The sequence below is a fragment of the Ambystoma mexicanum genome, chromosome 10, assembly GCF_040938575.1.
Source record: "Ambystoma mexicanum isolate Mex_15411 chromosome 10, UKY_AmexF1_1, whole genome shotgun sequence".
NCBI classification, from domain to species: Eukaryota; Metazoa; Chordata; class Amphibia; order Caudata; family Ambystomatidae; genus Ambystoma; species Ambystoma mexicanum.
In genome coordinates, this window is record NC_090932.1 from 351,798,935 (window position 1) to 351,826,649 (window position 27,715).

The window sequence follows — 27,715 nt, forward strand, 5'->3', positions numbered from 1 at the left end:
AGCCATAATAATTCCTGCAAGGAGCCAAGTGGAACACCACCATGGCCAAATTTGTCACAGAGTTCACCCCGCTGAAAAGTCCTAAACTAACTCCATCGCCCTCTGTTTTGATCCCTGAGAACAGATAAATTAGACACCTCCCAAAGTACTATGCCAGCCACGCTTTGGAAGTTAATGCATCTCTACTACGTCGCCAGGAGTGTAGTGTCTTGAGAATTTAAGAGAGCAACAAATAGTAAGAACGCTAGATTGGGCAATTCTTGCTCAAAGTGGATGTTGGCTGTTCAGACTCTGGTGTTTGCCCTCACTTAACTCCCACCAGAGGCCTTAGTCCATGCACGGATTGTCGAGTGCCAGGCATTAGGAATATGGCATGAACATAAATGTCAACACAGTTTTGTTAAATTCTGTGGAGAATTCTCCCCAGTCATGAGTAAGGTCAGGACAGTCACCTATTTTAGAAAAGTTTCCCACAGCTGAAAACATCTTACATCAGGCACAGCGGTTTCCACTCCTTCCAGTGTTGCTAATCGCCGATCCAAAAGCAGGAATCCTGACGTTACCTCAGGTAAAGAAAAGAGCCTTAAAGTACTTCAGAAGTGACCAAGCAATTCACTAGTCCTTTTACAAACATGAAGCACTTGGTCCTGACTGTCTGGAAAGATCCATTTGGAGGAAATGTAGCGCTCCCTTCAAAGTATTTGGTCAAAATTATGTACTAGAGTATTCTGGTGGACCATGGTGAGTGTTACCATTAGTAACATCAGAACATTCACGTTTCCCCTCATCTGAGAAGCATAATTCATTTTCCAAGTTTGCAGTGCAATTTCAGAACTATGTCAAGGTTGAAAATTTGAATGCAAGGTGTGTAATGACAAATTTGCAATTGTAAAGTTTGCAGGTCCACTTCTAGTGAATACCCTTGTTGGGCATTTAAGAGAAGAGGCTTTCTGGTGAGATAAATGGCATTACATCATTATTAATTAATTCAATATCCTGGAGAGTGTACCCAGTTTTTATCAAACAGAATTTCTTTGCAACCACACTCAATGTCATGTCGTGGTGCATCTTTACAATTAAAATACACTTTTGGCTTTAAAACAGAGAACGGAACGCTTTTCTGACCATGCTCACATCGCTTCCTTTTCTGATGTGTTTAGGGGAGAAGTGCCATCTTAAGTCATTTCTCTTCATATAGCTAACACTGATGTTGGAATGATCCAGCAATTCTAAATACCTATGATTTGCAAAACCTTTTGCATTCAGTGGTTTACAATTTAAACGAATTTCAGCCTCAACAACACCCTGTTAGATTACATGCTAGGAAAAGTTTGGCGAGGGTCTGGTTCAACTAATCAAGCATTTATTTATTCATTGGAATGTTTTAAAAGTCACAACACATGATAATAAGAAAAAGAGATGTATTATTTATGCTTGATAGAAAGATAGCATAATTGAATAAACAATAGATCATCAGGCGCCCTGATGCCTGAGGCCTTGTGCTGCGTTGCACAAATGATAAATATATAAATAATACGCTATAGTATAGTGCAGCACAACGCCTAGATAGTACCTTGATCTAATATCTTGCTCTGAGGAGATGAACGTGCACTCACCTAAATTCATTAATCTGATTAAGATGCATTCTATACTGAAGTGAATGTAAATTCAAATTCGTGCAAAAGAACAACTGCTGCTTCAAAATGAGTGGTCTTGAAATTCCCAAAATGTGCACGATGTGAAGGTTAAGGATCATCATTTTCTGGGCAGGTTTAACCAGCACCATGGGATTCCTGTGGATTTTACGAAAGGGTTGAATCCCATGACGGGTCTCAAGGTGCAGTTTGAGGCCCAATGTTCTGTCGCAAGGCCTGTGACTTTAAAAGAAAGCCTGCTTCCCTTGTGGGCTTTCTTTGGCTGTCCAGTTAGTTGTAGCAGGACAGGTTAAAAGATGGCTGATGTTGGAGTGCTTTCGGTGAGTGCAATACAATAAAGTCTGGGAGAGTGTTGCATGAGTCTGTTAGTTGTTTGTTGTTATTTTAGTATTCCTTGATCCCTGTCTTAGCCACTTATTTTGTTAGTGTGTTTGTTTTAGTCTCCCTCTCCAATTGCTCCTTTATACTGGTACTCCAATGTAAAAATGAAATAACAAAACACACTCCAAAGTTCCTCTTGTACTCCCCCTGTTCCTTTTTCCATTTGTGGCACATCAAATATGTTTTTAGATCATAACATTTTTCGTGCTTTTAGATAAACCTTTTCTGTGAACCTGAGAAGACCTCGTGTGCTTTCCTTAGTCACCTTCCCTGCTAATTTTGTTTTTCAAGAAGCCTTTGCATCATGTGGTTCTTATTAAATACCTTTGGTTGACTTTCTCACTTTGGAATGTGGATGTTGATACCTTAAGCACATTATGCACCTTAGGCACATTTATGTTTTGCACATTGACACATTAGGCACGATGTCCTTTTATTCTGGAGGGCATGTCGAGGTTGGTCATGAGGAAATGGGTGGCTCCTCAAACTCTGTGTTTGAAGCTGAGGCTGTTAGCAAGAAGCAGGTGATGGAGCCTGAGGAGGGAAGATGGAGTATGAGATGGAGTAGAAGGATGTGGCTACTAATCTGGAAAGGTTTGTGGTAGATGCAAAGTCATTCAATGAGTACCTGCACAAGGTGAGCAGGTACCTTGATATATCAGAGCTATTGGCAAGAAGGTGTTATCCATGTGCTGCAGCGAGAGGTAGTCACACAGGTGCACGGAGACAAAGGGCAGAGGTGTCATGACGGCTGTGTGACTGCCTGGCGGCCGTGGGCGAGTGTATGGGCAGAAACTGGCTGAAGCTCAATGGGGACGAGACAGAGGTCCTGCTGGTAGGGTCCTCGACTGACACTGCACTTTGTTTGTCATCTCTCTATGGCCCACTGTTTTGGCTGTTGTTCCTGCTCCTGGGTCTCTGGTAGAAAATCTAGGAGTCTATCTGTATGCTTCACTGTCTATGGGCCTCATCACGAGTTGGGGCGGTAACGCTGGCGGTATTACCGCCAGCGCCATTAACCCTACCGCCAAACCCCTGGTGCTATTAGTGCTGGATCACGGGTTTGGCGGAACGGTTAGTGCCCATTCCCCATTGGGACCATTCAGGAATTCCTCATTCCCCATTGGGCCCAATGGGGAAAATGTGAGCTATTACCGCCGGCGGATTTCCCATCGGAGGTAATAGCACCAAAAATCGGTAATTTTGGCGCAGATTTCCCCACAGCTCAGAGCTGGGGGTAAATCCGCCAAGGCCATGATCTGGCAGACCCTTAAATGCTGCGGTAATAGAGCTAACGCTGCATTTGAGGGTTACCGCCAGACTCGTGATGAGGCCCTATGTCTGCTCAAGTCAGTGCTGTCTGTACACCTGTCAATTTCCTTCTACGAGTACTTCGAGGGATTTTGCCTTTTCTCCCTGCCCGTCTGCGTTCGTTGGTGGTAGCTTCTGCTGTACTTAGTCACATCGACTATTGTAATGCTTTGTTTCTGGCAGAAGCTGTGGGGCTGATTTACAAGTTGTAGCTCCTCCAGAACGTTGCGTTTAGGATGGCCACATCCATTCCCTACCATGCTCATATTAGTCCAGTACTCCACTGCCTGCACTGGCTCCCTGTCACTAAGAGGACTGACTTTAAATCCCTCTGTTTGGTACACAGAGCATTCTATGGTCAGGGAGCTGATTACCTCAGTTAAAATATGTCTACCCTATGTTCCGGGCCGCACTCTTCGCTCTGGAAACACTCTCCTTAGTGACTACTCCAAAGTTCCACTTCTCTAGGATTGGTGGGTGGGCATTTTCTATTGCTGCTGCCAAACTGTGGAATGAGCTCCCTGTTAACCTTACACGTGTTGAAAATCACCTCCAATTTCGTCGACTTCGGAAAACTCACCTCTTTTAGACTGCAGGTACCCATTAGTGTTTCCATGGGTTGTCCTTGCGCCATGATGTCCTCGGGTGACCATGCACGCTATAAATGTTGATAACATAACATAACAGAGTTGAATCAGAGAAAGTACTGGTGCAGCAGAAAACCATAGAGCAATAGCAGAAGAATCCAGAAATGGTCCCCCATCAGATAATTCAAGAGGAGGCAGCTCAAGTCACAGAAGCATTGCCTGCCCTTGCAGTGAGGGCAAGGCAGACTTAGACTTTCCTCAAAAATGTGAAGTTGGAGAAAAGACATCCCCACCAATGACATTGCCACTCATATGGTCGAGGGTGTGGAACTTCTTCAGCTTGCTGGCGGATATTAATAACAGTAAAGAGACAGGCAGTGTAATATGCAGAGTATGCCAGAATACTGTTCAACAATTATGAATTCTAGGAGTGCACAACACAGGCTTCATACCCAGCTAGTGCAGCACTCTTCCTCCAGCTGTGCTGGTGGTCACAACGGAGTATCAGATGAAACTCCAATTCATCACTGATCACAAGAACGCCTAAATGTGGACCCTTGGTCAGCCCAGCCATCTTCCTGACCCCCTCCCCCACGCCTTGACCAGTACAGACCGCTACAGTGACACCATGAACCTGTTGGTGGCAGTTTAAGCTCAGGTGTGGTGTCATTTGGGCAGTACAGATGAGAAAGAGTGATTAAGAAAGCAGGAATAATACTTGTTGGGACTCATCTGTGAGTTGGAGCTGTGCTTCACTGAGCACAGTGAGCAAAGGGTACACGTCTGGATGACCCTAGGAAACTTAGGCCTAAATCACTGAAACAATCCGAAAATAGTGATAGAAACCCCTCTGCGAGAACAAACATGGCTAAATGACCTCTTCTTTAAGAAGGTACTCACTCGAGAGTCTACAGCCACACTTTAGTTCACTGTACCTTTAACAGAAGGGAAATAACCATTTGCATATCAGTCTTTGTCCCGCTCACATGAGCAGTCCGGCAATAAAATGCTATGGCAATTATTTTCTAAAAAGAGTACCAAGAGCAACCCCAGATATGTGCCTTGTAGAGCCTCATCAGGGAGGTGGGCCTGTGCCTCTCTGAGCACAACGAGCAAGGGGTCCACATCTGAATGACGCTGGGAAACTTAAGGTGACTAAACCTAAGTCCCTTAAACAATCAATAATAGTCATAGGTGCCCCTCTGCGAGAACGATGACAGCAAAATGACCTGTTCTTTAGGGAAGGTACCGACTCGAGAGTCCACAGCTCACTGTACCTTTCACAGAAGGGAAATATCCATTTGCATATCATTCTCTGTCCCACTCACATGAGTAGTCCAGTACCAAAATGCTATGGAAATTCACTTGTGAACAAGAGTACCAACAGCAACCCCAGACACGTGTTTCAGCATTGTTGGGCCTCATCAGTGAGGGGGAGCTGTGCCTCTCTGAGCACAGTGAACAAGTGGTCCACGTCAGGGTATCTTCCCAAAGAACAGGTAATTTAGCTGTGTTCGTTCTCGCAGAGGGGCGCATTTGACTACTTTTTGAGAGCGTAGTACTGAGATGCAGAGACTAGTTGTTATGTTTAATTGTGGAGCCATATAAATTGACAGTCAAGGATAAAATAAACATTTACTTTTGTGATCCACTGAACCACTCCTGCCAAAGTTAAATTATCCACCAGCTTTCAAAATGCTCCCTCTATCTGCAAGGTTGTAGGTGACTCACACTCAAACCCACATCTGAAGAATCTGTTGTTGCAAGATGCTTGGTCTTCCCTCTAAACTAGTCTTCCGTGATAAGCAGCTCTTTTACTTTTGTGAAAATAAATTCTCTCACATGTGTATCATTTTGGTGTCTACTGTGGTTTGAGGCAATAGTCTGGCAGTGCTAAAAACCTGTTCTTACAGCAGGCTAGCTGTGTACTTTTTTTCAGCTACTTGAGCAAATAAAGATGGCAAGACTGAATCCTTGCCAAGACAGAATTACAGTGGATCGTCACCACTACCCAGTTGCCATGGACCGAGAATATAGTCATAAGCCAGCTGGTCTGTCCCACAGCCTCTTACATGTTTTTATACTCTTGGAAAATTCATAATTATCCCCTTTAACTCAAAAATGCCTCAGTCCTAATGGAAGACCAAGAGCAGATTCACTACCAGTTGCCTTGTTTCTGCTTAACCAGACAGTTAATGTATTATTTTTGATAGTTCAAGTTCCAAGAGATGCACCAGTCACATAATTTCACCGAGTGGCATGGCATACAGGCTAACCAGCTGTTGTCCACTTCAAAAGGCTGCAGCAAATATCCCATGTTGGCCAACATTTGCCCCAATGTAGTTGTTAAGTGGGTAAGTGTTTACCCTCCAGTTGCTGACTCTGCCTACTGCAATAGGCAGTTAATGTGTTGAATTGTTCTTGCAGACGTCCCAGCATATGTAGGGTAGAATTCGATCAAATGATCACTGAGGTGTTTAGCTGGTTGCATGGGAAGTGCATGAGGTGTTTAGCTGGTTGCATAGCTGGTGGTGCATGACTGAAGTTTCCCTGCCATTTTTCCAGCACCCGTAAGAGTACCTAAAGTGGGTACGCATCTACTGGCTCACACTTACCAGGTTTCAATGCCCTCCCCACCACTTCTATAACATTGTTTTGAAAGTGCTGAACTGTAGTTCATGCAAAGCAGTCCCTAGTCAGTTTTACCAGAGGGCATCAACAAGACCACAGAGCCCTCTGAAGCAATGTTGCTCTTCATTGGAATGGGTCAGTAGATCTATTGCCAAGAGTACACATACACATTATCATTGAATAGACAGAGGTGTTTGTGTCTTTTTTCCTACATTTTGTGATGCATTCAAAAGCCTCAGCATCAGCAGGAAGGTGTTTTGATGGGGATCTAATTTATCTATGCATCGTGGCATCCCTAGGAAAAGATTGTGCTAAATGTGAAAGCATTTATATTTGCTATAGAATTCAGAGCCACTGTTGTTCAACAGACTGTCATCACCTACATGTGTTTTAAGATGCATGGGAACATTTGCAACATGTGTAGTATTAGCAGAGCCCCATATGTTTTCACTGATCATTGGCAATGCTTACTGCTAACTACAATTGCAAAGTAGATGTCTGGTTTATATGGAAACAGTATGTCTGTGTTACCACAGTTTTCATGCAAAGGTTAAGAGTTTTGGAATTTAAGTAGGCATGCTAGCCAAGCTTGACGGTGACCTGATGTAAATCAGTGGCCTCAGTGATCATATTAGTAAAGCAATTTTGATAGTGTCCGAAGAGATATGTATAATAGTTGTATACAGCAGCAATGTGGTTTCCAGCATCTGTGCCATTTTGTGCTTAGTTTGTTGTGTCTACTTTCTAGAAGACGAATCAGGAAGGAGATCTAGGTCATCCATGCACCACCTGTCCATTAAATTAGAATATTGATATGTGCAGGGCTGCATGCCGGGTAAGCAGTAGCATAGAAAGTCCCTTTCAGATATGCTTTGCAGTGGTTTAGGAACCAGTTACAGGACACTGAGTTGGGAATCTGTGCATAGCAACTACTCAATTATTGGAGTCAGGTGTTCTGCATCTGGATGTAGTGAATCAAGGGTGTGTGTAGTCTTCATGGTGTTGGTTCAAGAAAAGGGCCCGAACATGGCAAGAAATACAGTTCTGATCAGGTCAACTGTTAACGAGTTGTAGCATGACAGACAGTTGGCCGCTATTAGGCCAAGGACATGAGCAGCGTTTGGTGACTGTTTGACTCCTGTATTGTAAGGGCACTGTGAGTCTTTTTGCTGGTTCTTTGTTTATGCCAGTGATAAGAATACTGTCTGTGACATTCCAATTGTCCACAGAAGCCTGTTCTTGGCATCACTTCTGCTCATGTGGATGCAACATTCATTTTCAGTTAAGAGTGGAATAATGGGATAAAAGGGACACGGGGCCCAAATAAACAATCTGATATCCCCAGTAGACCCACACAAAGATTTAAACAGCCACTCGCTCCTAAAAGCTTCTCACACCGATTTCAATTGACTGTCACATAGACCGCAATTGGTGTTGACATATCTCCAAACAGAATATTGCAGTGAAGCCTAAGCAGAAACTCCCATCGTTTTGGATGATATCCAGTGATTTTAACGAATACAAAATAAAAAATGAATTTTGCAATCAACAAAAACAATTAAAAAATACTGAATTTTAAAATAAAATATACGTGGGGTGCGGTAAGAGGATACATCTGGTGGGCAGGGGAGGGGTTTGGGTTGGGGTTTTGAACATGGGGAAATGGCGGGCCTCTACCCCCCCAAAAAAACTGACTTTATATGTTTTTCGTCGTTTTTGTGTCTGTAAAAATGCTTTCTTTATTTTTTGTATTCGTTAAAATCACATAGAACCTTTTTTACTGAGTATTGCCTGAGATCCAATAGACTATCCTACTACTACTGTGCTGCTTCCCATGCAGCCTCATGTATCTTCATTCCGCCCCTCCACCAGCAATTCTCCTCCCTTCAAACCTCCTCCTCAACTTTTTGAAGGATGGTTAAATTGGCACATGGGCTACACAAGCAGCCAATGGAACATGAAAGGAATACAGCACAACATTCTATTGCATAGTATTGGGGATGAATGAGACAGATTCTGCGGATTCCTCATATCCTACTTACACCGCGATGTATGCGCTTGACTCAGGTTGTACTATGCTTGACTTTTTAATAAGCATTTCCTAGAGAATGAGCAGTGTTACTCTGACTCCACGCTGTAACAGCATCATTGAATTCCACCAAATGTATTAACATGCCAAAGATTCTAATGACCCAGCCCTTTTCATGAAAATTAATTTTACTTTTAAGAGTCAACCTTACAGCATAATGTTACGTCTCTTTTTTGATAGTAGTGGGAACAAAGTCAACCTTAGTGCTAACTAAATGTTTTCATTTTTCCTCAAATTTGCAGGTGATCTGGTTTGCAAAACATCATGTCAGTCACAACAGTTGACCTAGAAGATGGCTCCAATAGGAACTTTTCTCTAGCAGGCCTCCACCGGGGAAACTTTACTTACTCGCCATATTACCAGCATTCCCCGCCAGTCGCTGCCAGTTACATCATATCCTACCTGTTCATCTTTGCTTTGTGCATGATCGGCAACACCCTGGTCTGCTTGATCGTCCTAAAGAACAAGCGGATGCGCACAGTCACCAATCTCTTCATCCTCAATCTTGCCATAAGTGACTTGCTGGTTGGAATTTTCTGCGTGCCCACCACACTAGTGGACAACCTTATTACAGGTATGAGAACTGTTGGCCAATACGAATGAACGGTGCTTTTTAGTGACATTGAACCATCATGGGACATATATTAGGAGCTGCACAGTGTGTGTCTACAAATTAGCCATGCAAAAAAAATGCAAAACCAGGCAAAACATGCACCAGACACTTCATGCAGGACCCAACCTCCTAGAATCCATGTGACCACGGTGAGTGACCCAAGGTCAAAAAGTGAGTCACTGCGACATTGGAAGCTTTATTTAGGCAATGGTAATGCCCCTGGGGCCATAATTAGAAGCCCAAGTGAAACAAGGGCTTTAAAGGAGCCCCAGAGGCATTACCCGATGAGTAATGCACCCCATCTGAGCGTCATATTGCCATAAATACCCCGGCACATATGGTACTAATTGCACTTTTTCTGAAGTTGAGAAACGGTGCTGCAGATGTTTCTCAAGTCGAGAAAAAAAAAGGGAAAAAATGGCCGCCGGGTAATGGGAGAAGGGGCCCACACACAACCTCCGACAGTTCGACATAGTCCATTCTCCCTTTCCATGGCGACCATTAAAATAAACATATAAAAAAGGTAAACAAAAAAATGGCCGCCATGGAAGGGGCGAAACTCTGGTACATGGCAGGGCTTGTAACCTTGTCGGGAAGGTAAAGCCCGGGTGAGGGCCAATGAGCTTGCTTTTTACAAGCTCATTGTCCCTCGTCGGGTACTAATCTTGATTACACACTCAAAACCCACAGTTTTAAACAACCATCCCTGTGTTACAGGATCTTTGCACTTGTGCTGTTCAGTTTTGCACTGATATTTCCAATGGGGCAAACTTACACTGTGCAAATATACACCACTGCAATGTATTTTTGCACCAGTGTAATGTTTGTCTAGGTGAAAATACTGCGCACAATTGTCCTGCACCAGCGCAATGTTCCTAGGATATTGACTTAGATGAGTTGCCACGTGATGGTGTCGGAGAAAAAAAGCTTCCATTGGTATCCACATTGCTGCTTCTCGAATATGGCCCACTGTTCCACAATTAGAACGTTGGACGTCAGGGTAGGTAGTGTAACGAAAGTAGGGCAACATATGGCAAGGGCATTGAACAACACTTGGAGATGGTGTGGTGAGGGACGGGTGTCAGACAAGGGGGGGTGGACAAAAGGAGGGAGCCCTGCTGGATTGTTTTTCATATATTTGCTTCGATCAAAAACCAATTTCAATCTACATGTAATTGCTATGAGAACTTTAAGAGGTGTTGCACCTCAACGTTGAACTATTAGTGCAAGAGAAAGAACATAGGGCCTCATTACACGGACGGTGGTGGACCAAGGTGCTATTAGCACCTTGGTCCATGCCGGTAAAATACCGGCACCGCCTTGGTGGAAAGGGGAATTACCGCCCTATTCCAAGGTTGGTGGGGCGGTAATTCCCCCTTCCCCCATTGCCCTTCCCCATTCCCATTTTTGCCCCATAGGGCATAATGGGAATGGGGAAGGTGCTAATTACGGCACCGCAAATTGCGGTACCCTAATTAGCTCCCTGGTCCCTTTGCGGGTTGGTTTTTAACGCCTGCAAAAAGCAGGCGTTAAAGTCTCCAACCCGCAAAGGGACCTCGTAGTAAGGCGGTAGGGGTTAACGGTCACCGGTACCATTAACGGTGACCGTTAACCCTTACCGCCGTCCGTGTAATGAGGCCCATAGTGTTGCAGAAGCCTCTATGTTTTCCAAAACACTCAATTCAAGAGGAGGAAGAACATTCTCAATGTTTATGGCACTCAATAATGTCATCCTGCCGTCTTCCTCTGTCCATGCTGTGGGAGGTGCTGTTGTAGATGACAATGAGCAAAGCGGTTCAGTACAAGTTATGTTTATGTGAACAATAAATGTTGGCAAACAATAACATCAAAATGTCACATAGATCCAAGAAATAATTTGTTTTGTCTGTCGAGGTTCTGCTATAGCTATCTAGAAGAACATTGTACATGCATAATGCCATGTATATGTGCTTTTCCACTTGTAGAGCATAGTTCACAAAATGTGTCTCTATAAGCAGACCTGAAAAAGGTGGGGTCCGGACTAATGCCTCCCCCAATCGGGACAGAAATCTAGACAAAAAACCTCCTGTAGGAGACACGTATAACTTCTGTGACTCTGACCAGTCAACTCTCATCCTCAATTGTACTCAACACACCAACCTTTTAAAACATATTCCTCCTGCAGGGACATGCCCAAGTTCTTATAACCAAAATAATGGGCCTCATCACTAGTGTGGCGGGCCGGAACCAAGGGTGCCGGTGAGCTTACTGGCACCCTTGTTTCTGCATCAACACACTACTAGTTGCCTGTCGGGGCCATTGCGCCCGGCTGTCTGACCTGCAGGGCGCAGTGGCCCGGGTAAACAGACTTTTCACAGAAGCACCTTTAGCAACAGTGCCTGTGCCTCCGTCTCCCCACTCCCTATGGTACTCTATGGGAATGGGGAGTTACAAAATCCAGTACCTGACTTCCCGTGCCACCAGGACTTGTAATGGCCCGGTGGCACCGTGAAGTCATGGCGACAGATTCAGTGTTACGGGGTTGACGGCATCCCGCCGGGTTGCTTCAACTGCAAAAATAACATTTCTTGAACCTGTAAAAAATGGTTGCAAAAAGTATCGGAAATAGTGACATGAAAAAAGTTGTGGCAATCTGTTCCCACTAGTTCCCATTCACTTTGTCCTCCAGTGTATGAAGAAGTTATATCTTGCCTATGTCTACGTCTATCGCATTTGTAAAATACACCACAACTCTGCAGAATCCTCAGATGTTCACTTGAAAGAGCTCAGAATGAGAGTTTTTCGACTGCCCTTTTAAAGGTTAAGAGTAAAGATGTATCCTAGTGATTTGCAGCTTGCATATCAAATAAGCACCCTCTAGCACTTTTCAAGGATTGAAAACACAAAAAAGGAAACACTTTAATGAATGTTTCAAAGGGACAAGGCAGCCCATGCAATGTGTTATTTATTTTGTATATGGTTGATGTTCCAATACGACCTGTTTGACGGATATAACATTGAATGTACCCTTCTATCTACATTCCTATGATGCTGTATTTATGTTTGACTTGCTTGGGGCCCACTGCATACCGTAATTGCTTTATTGGTTCTTAGCAGCAGAGAAAATGCCAATACAGTACTGAAGACCTTTAACATCAAGAATCTGAACTGTTTGCTTTTCTCTTTGCTGTTCCCACATAGGGGGGCATTTAGTGAGTCCCCATAGTGTTAAACAGATGTGCAAACCGTACTTAAAAGGTGCACACATGGCTTTGCACATGTTCTAACGCAGGTAATTTTTGTTATATTTTAGCAGGGCAAACAGGGGGCCTTGAACACATTTCTCATTTCACCTGCCTCATTTGTTTCACCTGCTAAAAAGCTATGCACGAACGCCAGCATCACATGTTCATGCGAACATGAGAGCGGAGGGTTCCTATGCAATCTGCCCACTTTGAACATTCCCTGCAGGAGGTGTTTATACACTTCTTTGAACTATGAAATGAAAACAAAAGTAAGTGTTAACAAGGATCCACCAGATCAAACCCACAATCGTTGCACTTTCTAGTGAACCTCCTTAAATTGAAGGGGGGGAGCGTTGAGTGGGGAGCAAAGTGCATAGAAGTTGACACATTGGTGATCCCCTCACTGCAATTTACACTTTCAACAAAATGACACTCAGAATTTCCTCTTATCCATTCAACATTCTGGATTTGCAAATTCCTAGATATATATCTCACTGAACTGTACACACCCGGATTAGTTCCATGGTCTCATGGTGCTCGCACGGCCTAAAAGCCCGGGTGTGCACACTGTGGTGTCATCCTCATGTGCTGAATTTGCTTTTCGGTATGGCACCTCGTAATGAGGTTCTCGGTTTAGTTTCAGCCTTGACTGCTCAGCACACTCAAGGAAGAATGCCAAATCAAACTTTGCATCACTGTTTGCAATCCTTAATGCAAATGAGACATGCAGCATATCTCTCTCTACACACGTAAGGATGGACTTCTCTGCAAACAAGTTTAGTTCTTGAAACAACTCACACATTGATCACACTTTGCTCTGTACTCAACTGGGCAGACCTCAGGCGCTCCAATTATCAAGCGCTGCAGACTCAGAGATGGTTGTCCTAGACCCAACAAGAACATGGCATCTTCATTGTTAATCAAGATGTTGGTTTTTATGAACGTTTTTTTTTCTTCTCTTACCTGGTAAATTGATTATATGATAACTGGTATGTTTGAATTCATTTGTTTTAAAATTAATAAAATCCAGGAGCACAAGAACATGCTGCTCTCTTTACCACTGAATGGATCATTAACATACTGTGGCTATGGGTGTAGGCCGGATGACGAGACATGGCAGCACACTCCTCATTGCCTGTGCCTTCAAAAGAAATGAGATCCAGAGTTCCCACACTGATCCCCTTCCAAACAGGGCCTATGCTTCCAAGCTATCTCTAATTTCAGTCGCAGAAAACTTTATGTACAGGTTTTGTTCCAAAGTGGTGAAGACCTGACCCACCGTCCGACTGATGATCAAAAAAGCTCTTCCTACTGAAGCAGAGGATATCCAAGGGTAGTGACAAAAGGCCCACCAATAAGAAACTGGAGCAAGAACTGATTCTCGTTAGAGCAGGTTGCTGCAGGGCAGCTATTGCCTTGCTCAGCTTCAGTGTCCAGAGGTCATCCAAAGATGTCATTTACTTACAGTTCACGGGGTTTCCAGTAATGGACACTGACACACTACCAGGGAAGAATTATCTTTGCTAAATCTTTCAGAAGTCATAAAAAATAACATAAAGGCAAGTATGCCAAATGTAAGTGTCCACATCCAGCTGGGCACAGCTAGGCATGTTTGGACGTATTTCCGGAAATCACTTAAGGAACGTGTTCGCTAACTAACTCACTCACACGTTTAATTACATTTGACATAACAAAAACTTCCAATGGGTCATTGGGCATTCTAATCGGCAAGAAAAAGACTCACTATGCATTGTAAACAAAAAAGTGGCTCCCCCTTTTGTCTAAGTACATACTATCGAGCCTCCATCCATCAGATCACAAGAATTTGCATGCGTGCCACATACAGAAAAGAGGGCTGGAAGTCCCTTAGCGTTTTGATATTGATCCTAACTCTTGCTATTCTCTTACGTAACCACATTATAGTAACTTGGGGTTGAAGAAATATTTTGATATGTGTTAAGCTATCGATCCCCAGAATCACTTGCCATCATCCAATCATCATCACATTTAGATACGAATGTGGGCATTTACCTTGTTTGTTTTTTTTTTACTTTTCAGACATAATGATTTTATTTGAAAATGTAAATAGTATGAATAGAGACAATACGACTTTGGAACTCCTTTTAGACATTACCTCCAATTGGATAAGATACTGCACTGTAGGCTGCAGCAAGGATGAGAAGGCATATGGCCAATGGGAAAGTCTTCAAGTATACTTTGCTTCCATTTTCCCACACTTCTCTATAACTTTTCAGATTGGACCCACCATGTAAACAAACTCTTCTGTTAAATGGTCATAGTCACCTCAAGGAATGTCCTTGTACCCCTTGATGGTTTCCTGTACCAAAGTGATTGATGAACATCTGACTGCCTGCAACGACTGGCACAGGAATGGCTGAATCGTATAGCCTTTGGCAAGAGTAATCTTATTCTTCTCGGACAACTCAACTATGCCTGGGAAGGCAATGACATGGTAAAAGGTGATTTTAGTCCTGGGGCCATCTCGTAGAGCTCTGCTAAAACAATATTTGGGTCCATAACACATAAGATGGAATCGGGGGATCAAAAGCAGGGTAAATGCCTGACTCAGACATGGCATGGAACAGTACAGTGGTAGCATCGGAAGATCAAATGTGATCAACAGGTAGATTGAAATCCCAAATAGATGTGGTGGATCTCTTCTTGGTAGTGGTAAACCTCTCCTACATTATACCCATGTCCGCAGCCAGGTGTGTTTGGCATCCAACAGCAGAGGGGATTTGCTCAAGTAAAGCAATTACCTGAGTACCTTATTTTATTTAAACAATATATTTTGTCATTAAGAGATGAACTGCTTGTCCCTCCTGATCTATTTGAAGTACTCTGCAATGGGCCAACTAGCTGAGGAAACACAAGCATAACCACAAGGGAACTCCTTCTTTTGTCATACAGCAGGACCACTTTGGAGACAGGGTTATTCAGGTGATTGCTGCTTGATTCTATGATTTCATGGCACAATCTATTACCATCTCAGGCATGTTCACAAATTTAATTAAAAACAATGTAACAATTGTGCACTTTGGCCACATTTGTGGACAGCCTAATGATAAACAAAAAGCTTTTTCTAATGCTAACACCACTGAACACACAGATCGACCGCCTTGACAACGAAGAACAGGATCTCCAGCAGAGAACTCATTTACAAAAACTCTGGGGGCTCTGATTCGTCACAGGTTTTTGGGGTGATAATTGGGCCTCTGCCGTTAACAGGCTTGTCAAGGACATGCATGTTATGTTCCAGAGTTTCTGAACCAGCAGGGATTCTGATATGCTTGCCAGCATCCAGTTCCCGCTGCTCCCTCACATACCTTGTGTGATATCTACAGAAATGGTCCTAACTTTGCTCGCCCGTAAATGCTGAGCACCTTTCAGTGCATGCTTGATATTCCTGTCCTGGACCTTGGTAGTATTCAGGTTAGTAGGTAGCCCTTCATTAAACTGAGCATCCACAACAGTGAAAATTAAAAGCAAATTGACCCAATGATAACTTCGGCCATGCTATGGTTGGTGGTTCTGAAAGAAGGTTAGACATGTAGATACACTTATAACTGGCCAGCCTGGTCACATAGGGGGTCATTACGAGTTTGGAGGTAGCCATGGTGCTATTAGCGCCGTGGCTGCCTCCAAACTTGTGTCCGCGTTCCTTGAATGGGGACTTACTGGGTCATTCCAAACTTGGAGGACCCGGTAAGTCCCCATTCAAAATACCCATCCCCATTCCCATGGGAATGGGGAGGGAGCTAATGACGGGCCCGTTAATAACGGGCCCGTTATTAGCTCCCTGGTCCTTTAGGGACAGGGAAAGACCATGGCATTTTTCTTCTTCACAAGGGTTGAGAGAAAATCTCCTTTCCTCTCCCTAAGAGGTGTACAAAGTGCACTCATTCCTACCCCATGGAATACGAATGCCATTCTCTGGTCCTCACAGCATGGTAGACGATCTGCTGAGGATCACCTGAGGATCTGTATCAGACTGCAAGCTAGAGCCTGTATGAATTCTCAGTTTTAGAAACGTCCCATTATACTATGAGCAAATACATCTGGGGCTGTGCATCAGTCCCAGGACAAACCAAACTGCATTGCTTACACAGAGACTAGGTGCTTCTACAGAAGAGAGAGACATACAGGTCGGATGATTGCTTTTCACTGCATGCAATTCCTCCCTAGAAATCATGAGACCCTGTAACTTTTGGTCCAAACACTGTGGGGGTCATTTACTGATCAATACCTTCTTGGTGGGATCGTTGTGTTTGTCGAGAATGTCTCTTTTCCCGCCACTGAGTGTTCAGCATTATTATGTATGCACTAAGGTGGACTGGCGTGTATGTGCATCACATCATACCCTGGCAACATATCAATATCTTGGAAAAAGCCTGCCCATTCAAATCTCTAAGACAATTACTCAAAATGTTTGGGCGAGATTATGTAATAAATGCAGGCTGTTGTTGTTTATTTATTTTCTCCAGAGCAGAAATCCCTTTCACTATGGAATTACAGGAAGTCATCTCTTTATGCCGTGTTCAGTACATAGCAAGGTGTTGGGCCTTTTTACACTCCAGTAATTGCATGTTCACCTAGTACTACACTGTAACTACAGATGGAAATCAAACTGTTAGGCAAAAGGGGGCAATGGAGTAGCTCTGCACCCCCTCCTGTGTTGGGTGGGATCCCTAAAATCCTCAGGCAGCCAGCAGACATCAGGGTGACCCTCAGGTGTGAGCGAAAAGGAAAGCAGTGGCCATACTCAAAAGATAGTCACACCACCACACATTTAAACCCATCTTTGGGCGGCTTTTAGTTGTTAAACAATGTGCATTATGCAAGAAAGTATTATATTTTCGGTTTCCACAATTGTCTTCTTTCTGTATTCATTTCACCATCTGCTGTTTCCAGTGCTTCAGCAACACATATAAAAGATAACAACATTGATTATCTGTGGCGATATTCTTACATCTTAAAAAAAAGAACACTGAAACCTCAGGTAACACCCTCAACGTGTTGAGAGGCAGCAAAGCAGGACCCCAAAATGAGTGTATAGGAGAATTTAATGACACCTACATGATGAAATAAAAAATGTGCATGATCACAACCAACAGCCCAGGAAAGAGTCAACATAGAAGAAGTTGCCATCTCTTGAAGGAATAACAGTATCTGAATAGGAGTGTGCATCAGTACAAAGGTATAACATCAAATTGAGTACTATACAGCTGTGCCTTTACAATTGTGGCATAGACAAAGGGCAGACAACACTCCTCATAGATGTAAGTAATCAGGAGATCCTTCCAAACAACTATTGCCCAGAAACGACCCGAATACAAAGAATGTCCAGCAAGGTTCTTTGAATGTACACGCTGATTAGCCATTCAGAATATCTGGAAAGTGTGGTTGTTTGGAATAGCCCACTTCAGTACATAGAACTAATTTTGCTTTGTTAAAAAAATGCCCAGACAAGTACACCCTCTCAGAAAGCCTTCTATGACAAGACCCTCTGAAAAGTTGAAGATCCTGTCCCACTTCCCATTAGACCAGACAATGTGACATGAGCTAGAAGCCCTAAGATTTCAAGGACTCTGTGAAAAAAGATTGACAAAGGGGGAGCTGAAAAATTGGAAGGAGAATCTGAAGGAAGAAAAAACCCCATTATACGCAAGTCACTCACTAATAATGACGCTCTAGGAGAGGACATTTACCTCATATGAAACCGCCCAGAAAGCTGTTGGCAGAGAACAGATGAAAGTGGGCAGATGATTATATGGTAAAAGAAAGTCAGGAATTTCAGTTATTCAGCCCATGCAATTAAAAGGGCACTTCTGAGCATGTGGCTTTTAAACGTGAACACATAGAAGTGATACCAAGAGAACAGTGACATGCCTGTGTATATAGGTGAACTCAGCGCAATAATTACTTCCCGCCTGTGGCTTTGTTGAGAGAGATTTTAAACTGAATCTTCCCAAACCCTTTCTCTTTTCATATTCTGGATGTGCTTCTGTGTTTATTACAATGTATCAATAATAAGCTTCAATTCAGGAAAGATGTCTGCAACATATAAGTTGCAATGATCAATCATGTCAGCAGACAACATGAACAAATATTATGATCTGGCTATTTCAAGAAGATTGTATAGTAAAGCATGGTTGTATGCTCTCTGTTTACAACAGGTCTCTGTAATCTGAAAGGCTGTAGATATTAATTCTGGGACAAAAAAATCCAACATTTACAATGTAACAAAGCAACAACATAACCCAAAATTAATATCATGGCAGAGTGCGAGGGAGTATTCCTGGTGTAGAGTACCAAGGAGTTTGTTGGCGATTTTGGAGTGTTTTTTCTCTGTCTACCTGTACTGGGCTGAACACCACCACCACTACCACTACTAAATTACTTTCTGGATGCGGAGCGTCGCGGAGTGTGAGGGAGTGTTCCTGGTGTTCGTGGTGGCCATGACTGGTTGGCTGCCAGCACCAAGGCAGTCTGCTGCCCAATGGAACAGATAGCACTTAACTCTGTAAATCTTGTTGAGCTGACAATAGAAGAGTCAGAAGATCCTGAAATGGCCACTGTGACAAGAGCACAGATGTGGCAATGTAAATTAGTGATGGCGGACCCCAGTTTACCGAGACAAGAGGAGTACCTCACTGCACAACACAGTTTAAATCAAGTAAGTGAGTCCCCCCATCTATAGTTCACTGGTCACCCCAACAAACAAAATGTAAAAATGTATCACAGACCCGTGAATTGACCGCCTGTACAATTGGCAAGTGTGAGTGCGTGAGAAGGGGAGGGGTGGAGGGGAGTAGTCGCACAGACATTGCCAGGCAAAAATAAGGAGCAAGAAGCTGAATGGCGATCCTCCAGACCCAGCACCAGTACAGACCCGGCGAAATGAACTGAATCTGCTACACACCATAGGAGAAAACCCCAGCGTGTGTGTTGATAAGGCCCAGCCCGCTGTGCTGAACAAATAGGTGCCGTGTAAGGAAACAATACTGAGGATGGAATCCGGCGTGAATTATGAATGGAACCACAAATGGAACTGCAATAATAAAGACTTCAATAAAGATGCCAGTACAAATGGGACTGCTACCTCGCAATCCTGTCCTCCCTCTGCGAGGTTCTTCTCATGTAGTGAGAACCCGCCCAGTGCTCCGAGGCGCAACGCCTCGAAGCCAGAAAGGCATCACAAGTGTGGCGTGTTGCACACTGGAGGCGGCGGAGAGAGGAAGGGGAGACTGGCACGGGCACTGGGGAGCGAGATGACAACAGAGAAAGTAGTTACAAAAAGCAAGCACAGGCAACAATATACAACCTGACACAAAGCCTGACACAAAGAGCCACAAAAGCGAATAATGAAGAAAACCATAGGCAAATATCAGGAACAGATAGAACAGATGGAAAAAATTAGGAAAACAATGCTGGAAGTGGTGAATTAAGAGACAAGGGGCCTCATTACGAGGTTGGAGGTAGCCATGGAGCTAGCTCCATGGCTGCCTCCAAAACCCTTCCGACTTCGGCCTGGTGAATGGAGCAATTACCGGTCCATTCAGAGGTCGGAGGGACAAGTAATTCCCCATTCACCAGGGCCATTCCTCATTCCCATTGGAGCCCCCATAGGGCTCTATGGGAAAGGGGAAGGCGCTAATAACGGTACCGCATATTGCGGTACCGTTATTAGCTCTAGAGTCCCTTTGCGGGTCCCGTCCTTAACTCCTGCAAAAACCAGGCGTTAAGGAAGGACCCGCAAAGGGAACTCGTAGTAGGGAGGTAAGGGATTACCGGCACCGGTGCCCTTACCAGTGCCGGTAATCCCTTACCTCCCACCTCGTAATGAGGCCCAAGGTGTTCATTTTTTCAGATACAGAATGGTCCGCAGCAATGAACAAAGTGAGAGAACTGCAGCCAATTATACCAATGCAACTAGAGGAGTCAATAGTGATAGGAAACCGTAGAGACTCACTAGCTGTTGCGGATAAACTCCTAAAGGACTTTGTTGCTATAAACGAGGAAACTAAACTCCCAAAAAAAAGAAAAACTGGGGAGGTGTCAGTCTCCAATGGAAGTCCAATATGGGATGAACAAGGACTTGAAAAATTAAGAACGGAATTAACTGGCAACATAGATGAAAATGAGCCCAGAGGGAGAAGGAAAAGCTTCTCTGAAAGAGAAAAACCCCAACAAAGAAGGAGAGTGGAACTCAGTCCTCTTGTTATGGTGGCCTGCTCTCAGAAAAGAACCACTTTGAAATAGAGGGCTAGAACTACCCTGAGGGGAAGCCAAAAGCTGTCAGATAAGAGAACACCTGTCTCTTTCTCTTTTTCCTCAGTGGAATCCTCAGAGGAAACCTCACCCGATTCATCCTTCATTCAAAGAGAATTCCCGAATGTTTGAAGGCTGAGACAAAGGCCCAAACAGAGATCAATTATTCCGCAAAAAGATGTGCAAAGTGATAGTGGGGAGAGTAAGGAACAGAAAATGGCTGAAAGAATCTCTAAAGACTTAAATCTCCAGATCATGTCCGTCATTGGAATCTCTCTGGCTACATTAACAAAGCTATACGAGCAATTCCACAAGACTTACAGGGACCAATATACCATGATGGCACTAATGATCTCCGAAATGACCAAGATAGAGATGGATATGATGATTAGGGAGCAGGAACTGAAAAATGTGAAGCAAAAAAATGAGGATGCAAATAAAACGATCAAAGAGCAATTAAGAAATAATGCTGAGGATAAGAGGAATATTGGCTGAGCTCGCAAGCGAAGCAATGATAATATTGATACAAGCCCAGCACAGGGACGAGGCAACACAAGGAGAAGATTACAAACAGAACACAATCACTGATATAATTACTGATAAAGGAAATAAAAGCGTGCAAGGAGAAAACCACGTAAAGCGAGCTGAAGAAATTCCAACGAACCTAATGGAATGAGAAAACAAAACAGCAAAGGATCAGGACCCAAAGATACCCGTTCTGAATGGGCGCCAATCGCCAGAAAAGTCAGACAAGGGGGTGGTAGATCTAACAATAGACCGCGACAAACAAATCACCCATAAAGAGCAAATAGCTCTAACCTCCAAAGACACTGAAGGGGGGCTGTGGGCCCCAACAAAGGTGCTCAGAGCGATGACACTCTGAACAAAGACTAAGTTGCTACAACCTCAGAAAAGGCAGATTGGAGTTGTGGTGGACCCTAACCAGGAAAATAAGGTCGACGACCCAGAGAAGAAAAAGACGAGTGAACTGTACGGAATTTTCAAAAAAGGCAAAAAGATTCACCCAACCCTAAATCCAAACGGAGGAGTAAACAACAGAAAGAGTAAGAAGAAAACAAAAAACATGGTTCAAATTAAAACAAAATGACCAGAGGCTCCTGTAAGTTCTTGAGGAACTTGAAGGCCTTAAATGTAACAGAGAAACTTGCAAATAAGGAAGCAGTGATGCAAGATGCTAAAAGCAACATAATGAGAATCATAAAGGCAAATTCGAACATTGAAGATATCGGTGGCACTGAGGCTAATGAAGAGGAGGAAATAACGGCTGATTATCTGTTGAATTTCTCAACCTATGAAAACGAAGAAGGTGATGACTCTGAGCAGAGTCTGAAGGAAATTGGTCTCCAGAAAAGGTGGAGAAAACCAATGGCCAAAGAGCACCCTTTAAAAAGAGTTTGTGCATTTGCATCAACCCCAAAGAGTGAGCCTAAAACATTGATCCAAAAGTAAGCAGAAGGGAATATAAAGAAGTATTCATGACAATTGAAGATAGAAGAGAAAAAAAAGAATCTGGAACAGGGATGGATTAAGGATTCACAAGGGCAGAAGAAATCTAGACCTGCTCCTCATGATAACAAGCAAACGAGTGATAAAGACCGCAAAACTGTTAAAGGTAAATGAGAGAGCAAATTGACACAAGAAAAATAGGGGAGCTCAAAGAAGAAGGGCGACTGCCCTAAACTAAGCGGAACAAGCTTAGCGTTAGAACGCTGCAGCTCCAGGAACGATGGGCTGGTGTTAAATAGACACAACATGATGCAATCGCTGCATCACATTCCTCACTTAAAAACTATCTCATCGAATGATGTGAAAATAGTTGAATTTGTGGAAGAGGACATATTGAGCAGTGGTCAAATTCACCTTCACTCAAAGATAATAAAGGAAATCCTAATTGAAAGCTGAAGTGAGTTGAATACTCTAGGCTTCGACATAAAAGATGAGAATGGGGCTGAAAACAGTGTTGAAGTGAAAAGATCTAATACCAAAAAAGAAATAGACACTATGGAATTTGAGAAAATGAAGAGTGGTGAGAAGAGGACAAATGCCGAAAGAAAAGAAAGTAGCGAGGGTGAAGAAACAAAGAACCAAGAGGAGACACTTGTGGCAAATGAAGACAGGAGCCCCAAAAAACGGATAAGGATTACATTTCCTGGGAACACCCAAGATTCAGGACTGAAAAATTTAGCAAAACCACAGATAGACGAAGGAGATGAAGAAGAAATATGGTCCTGGATGTCAAGAGCCTTGTACTCTTCACATCAAACTTAATGTCGGAATGTAGAAAGACAGAGGATAGAGTGTGGGACATGAAACACTAGGGGACATGTGCGCCGGTTCTTGAAAAATTCAGAAACACTCTGGAACCTGGATATAATATGCTTAGAAGAGACCTGGTTGGCAAACGCTCCCTGTGTGGAAGGGTTTCAGATGGCATTTCATCCCACAATCACTAAAAAAAAGGGACATCCGATGTTCGACCTAATGACACTAGTAAAAAGAAAAAGTGGAATGTGGATCAAAAAAAGCAACGAACATTGACACTTATAGCCAACTTACATTGATCACTCACGCGGAAGTAAGTGGAAGGCTGAATTCTTGTCTTCATATACTTAACATATACTGGCATCACCAGCAAGCTGTCGAAAAAGTATTTATAGACAAGATGTGTGATATCCTTGACAAACTAAGAATATCAAATCCAGAGGACAATGAAATTGTTTGTGGTGATCTAAATATGGACTTGACACTTCATTGTGAAAAGAAATTAGCTAAGAACTCTCAAACGAAAAAGAAATCTGATCTGGGCAAAACATGTTTGGAGGAAATGGAAGTGAGACAAATGAGCAGGTTGAACGGAAGCTTACAAGGCGACATCCCTCCAAAAGCGACTTGGGAAAGAGGGTCTCAAAAATCCATACTAGACTACTTTGTTGTCTGCGAATTAGTTTTGAAAAAAAACAAAGTGAAAAGCACATGTGAAAGTGACCATAATCTGGTGAAAATAACGAGGGAAACAAAAGAGCAAGCAAAGTGTGAAAAGTGGGTCAAGGCCATAGACATTGAATCAGGCCAAAACAGAATAAGGTTGAACAAAGTGAATAATGAGGAGCTCACAAACACACTGAAAACACATGATCAGGTTAATGAATACTTCACCTATGATATATTACTTTAGAAGTACTCTGAAACCTGTAGTGGAGGCGGAAAGAACTACTTTAAACTCCACGCTTATGACCCAGCGATAGTGATGAAAAAAGGGGAATTGAGACAACAGATAAGAGCCCTCAGAGAATTGGATTCAACAGCAGTAAGGGAGGAAGAAAATAAATTTAAATCATCCTATAACAACTGGATGCGGAGTCACAAATACATTATGCAGCAACAAGACACAGAGGAAATGTTGACAACACTGTAAAACAAAAACTTGAGATAATTCTGGGTGTTAATTAACAATGAAAGGGTGCCACAAGGGGCCTCAATAAGAAATATGGTCTCGTAACAACAATGGATAGAACACTAATCAAAGCTCTTTGAAAAACAAAACGAAAAGACATATGAACTAGGGATTACTCTCTCCAGTTGGGACATTTAAATATCTAAAGAAGACATTCTGCAAACAATTAAAAAAACAATAGTTCATCGAGAGCTCCGGGGTCCGATGGCATTACAAATTTAATGCTAAACGAATATCCAAATGAATGGGCAGATCCCTGTAAAATACTATTAAAAAAAATAATGAGAGAAGCCAGCATACCAATGTCCTGGAAATCCACTATAATTGTCCCAATTTTCAAGAAAGGTGAAAGATCTGACCCAAAAAACTACCGACCTATCGCCCTGCTTGATGTGATAGGAAAAGTGTTTGCTACTCAAATACTATCACGGTTGACAGCATGGATCATACAAGCAGGTGCCTTTGATCGGTGACAGACTGGCTTCGTAAGAGGGGTTGGCTGTAGTCTGAACCTACTAATAGTAAACCTACTAAAGATGGAAGCCTTGAGGAAAGGAACAAAAATCTTTGCAGCATTCGTGAACTTAGCACACGCATTTGACAAGGTGGATCGAGAGCTCCTATGGGAGAAGATGGCTAAGTTAAGATGTCCCCGACTCTGTTGCTGGACATAAAGGAGTTACTTTCAGAGACAAACGTCAGAATTTGTCTCGATCAACGTGAAACCCTAACGCAACAAATCAATACCATGAGGGGTGTAAAAGAGGGGTGCCCGTTGGGCTCTACACTTTTCAAAGTAATAATCGCAGATGTGGGTGAAACATTGCAGGTAATTCCCAGCTAAGCTGGTTAATATATGCAGATAATACTGTCTTGCTGGACTTAACCCCAGTAGGTCTTCAGCGAAAATTAAGTGTGCTGACAACCTACATAAAAAAGAATGGGCTTGAAATAAACACACAAAAAACGAGATTGTACAGTTTTTTGATATGAAAGGCAAAAAAGATCAAAGAAAGCCCAACCGTGCTGGAGCCTGGGGAATGAGACACTTAAGAGTACATCCCAAGTGACATACTTGGGAGTGCAAATAAGTGCAAGCATTATGGACAAACCAATGATGAGGAAAATAAAATTAAAAAGCCCTGGCGGTTCAAGAAGCCATGTTACACAAGAAATATGGGAATTTCTCCTATTAGCCCATAGTAAACTTCTTTAAAGCCAAAGTCATTCCGGCATTAATACATGGAGCCGAAGCCATGCTCGGATGTCCATTTCTCCTCTGGTCACAGTGCGAAAACATGTTTTGGAAGAGGATTCTTCAAGTGCCCCAAAGCACACCAAATGCATGTATAGAGTATGAGCTAGGCCTTCTGTCAATAAATGCTAGAGTACTCTATCCATCTATAGGAAGATCATTTAAACAGAAGGTGCGCCGCATTTTGAAATACTGAGATCGGAGCGATGGAACAATCCAAATGAAGTTTTTGAGATCTGGAAAAAGAACTGCGAAACGATCTTGAAACAACTGTCAACGATTAACGAGACGTTGGAGAAAAACTCCAACGCAGTAAAAAAAAAACATTGGGAGACGGACGGAATCGAAACAGTCGAACAACATGCAAATTACGTATGTATGAAAGATTACTCATTCGGAACCAAGGCGCTAAACGAAATACCAAAGTATTTCAAAAAATGTCCATGTCCAAGAAGAAGACAAATCTTCCTAAAACTAAGATTGAATTTATTCCACACGATGGAGATCAAAAATATGAGAAAAAGGAAGGATGAAATGATGGACACCAACTGTAGATTCTGTAACAGCGAAATGGAGAAGTTAAAACACCTTGTGAATGCATGCCTGAATTTGAGAGACCTGTGAACTAAACTGCTGGGAACGGAATTAAAAAAATTCTCAACTTATAGTGCGGAAAAATGGTGGAACAAAATGCAAGAGGGGGAGGATGGAAAAATTACCTTTGCATTAACCTTCTTTTTGGAGGAACTGGACCTACAATTGAAAGAGTTAGAGAAGTAAAACTTGTGGAGGATTCAATTGTTTGTTTTAAAAAGTTTGTAATAAACTGTAATACAAATTAAAAAAAAATCATAGATTGCGGTGGCCATATTCTGAATTTTTGTGAATCACAAAAGGAAGGAAGCAGAAAGTGGGTATTTGCTCCCTTCCTTCTGACTCTCAAGGACATTGTTCAACTTCTGCTGGACTGTACTCAGAAAAATTAAAGTTTAGACCCTGTGCCATTTGCAGACAATGGCCATAGCAAAAATCACAACACATAGCTACTCATGGTTCAGGCTCAATGCACCTTATAGAGAATACAAGTCCAATCCACCCCATCATAAGACCAGTAATTCCCCAACAATTCATGGTGCACTTCACTCACTGTGGAGGGGCTAGGTTATCATTTTACATAAAAGGGAGTCTCTGCACACTTATTTCCGTGCCAGCTCCAATAGAGAGAACAGATGACCTGGAACAGGGTCCACTGCACAGCTCAGACCAGTTCAGGCATATTTTGCAGCAAGGCTGACGTCCTGCATCTCCTCATGGTCACAGCTGTCTATTGATTAGAGGGATGCAAGTCCCATCTACCTTCACCCTAGACTTTTACTACCCTACCACACTTAGACATGCTGCCATTATTGGAGAGGGGTCAACACAATCATCGTCATGTGGGTCACTTGCAATGGACATTCTCACAACATATTTCAAGACAATGGACCACATTCCAAGTTTGGAGGTAGCCAGGGCGCTATTTGTGCCATGGCTGCCTCCAAACCCGGGTCCGTGTCCGGTCTGGGTGAATGGGGACTTACCGGGACATTCCGACCTGTGTGGACCCGTTCAGTCCCCATTCAACCACCCATTCCCCATTCCCGTTTGAGCCCCCATAGGGCTCAATGGGAATGGGGAAGGTGCTAATTACAGGCCTGTAAATTATGGGACCATTATTAGCACCCTGGTCCCTTAGCGGGACCCGCAAAGGACGTGTGGTCGGACCACACGGCCTTTGCGCGTCCCGCTAATGGACCTCGGAATTGGGCGATAAGGGTTTAACAGCGCCAGTCTCCTTACTGGTGACTGTTAACCATTACCACCCAACTCGTAATTCTGCCCAATGTACCAGCCTGTGTTTTTCTTCTTGCATTGCAGCGCAGCATGCATCTTTTGCTGAGGTCACCCCACCTGCCAGTGTATTCCTTTGCATGTCAATTTAATCTTATGTGTCTATGTTGCTGCTTCACTCTACAGCTCCAAATGAAATTCCGAGTGCAGGGCAGCCATTCTGAGTGCAGGCCAGCCCCTTGGTGCTATTCCTTCCCACTAAACTCAGCATGAAAGGAATGGGTATCCTAATTAGGCAAATTACACAAAATGAAGGAGGGCAGCTTCCTGCACAACAGCTCTTTGAAAGACGATTTGTTTTTAAACTTATCC

The 27,715-nt window shown here is 43.2% G+C and overlaps 1 protein-coding gene and 1 pseudogene across 1 annotated transcript in view; one reads left to right on the forward strand and one right to left on the reverse strand.

The window, feature by feature from the left end:
* The window catches only part of LOC138491431 (neuropeptide FF receptor 1-like), an 837,968-nt gene that overhangs the window by 146,719 nt on the left and 663,534 nt on the right, over positions 1-27,715 (forward strand). Inside the window, exon 2 of the mRNA XM_069617949.1 lies at positions 8,897-9,228. Within this exon, the coding sequence (XP_069474050.1) occupies positions 8,919-9,228 (310 nt within the window). The 5' untranslated portion in view covers positions 8,897-8,918. The remainder of the gene's footprint in view (positions 1-8,896; positions 9,229-27,715) is intronic.
* Positions 14,743-20,114, reverse strand: LOC138492761 (ATP synthase subunit beta, mitochondrial-like; annotated as a pseudogene).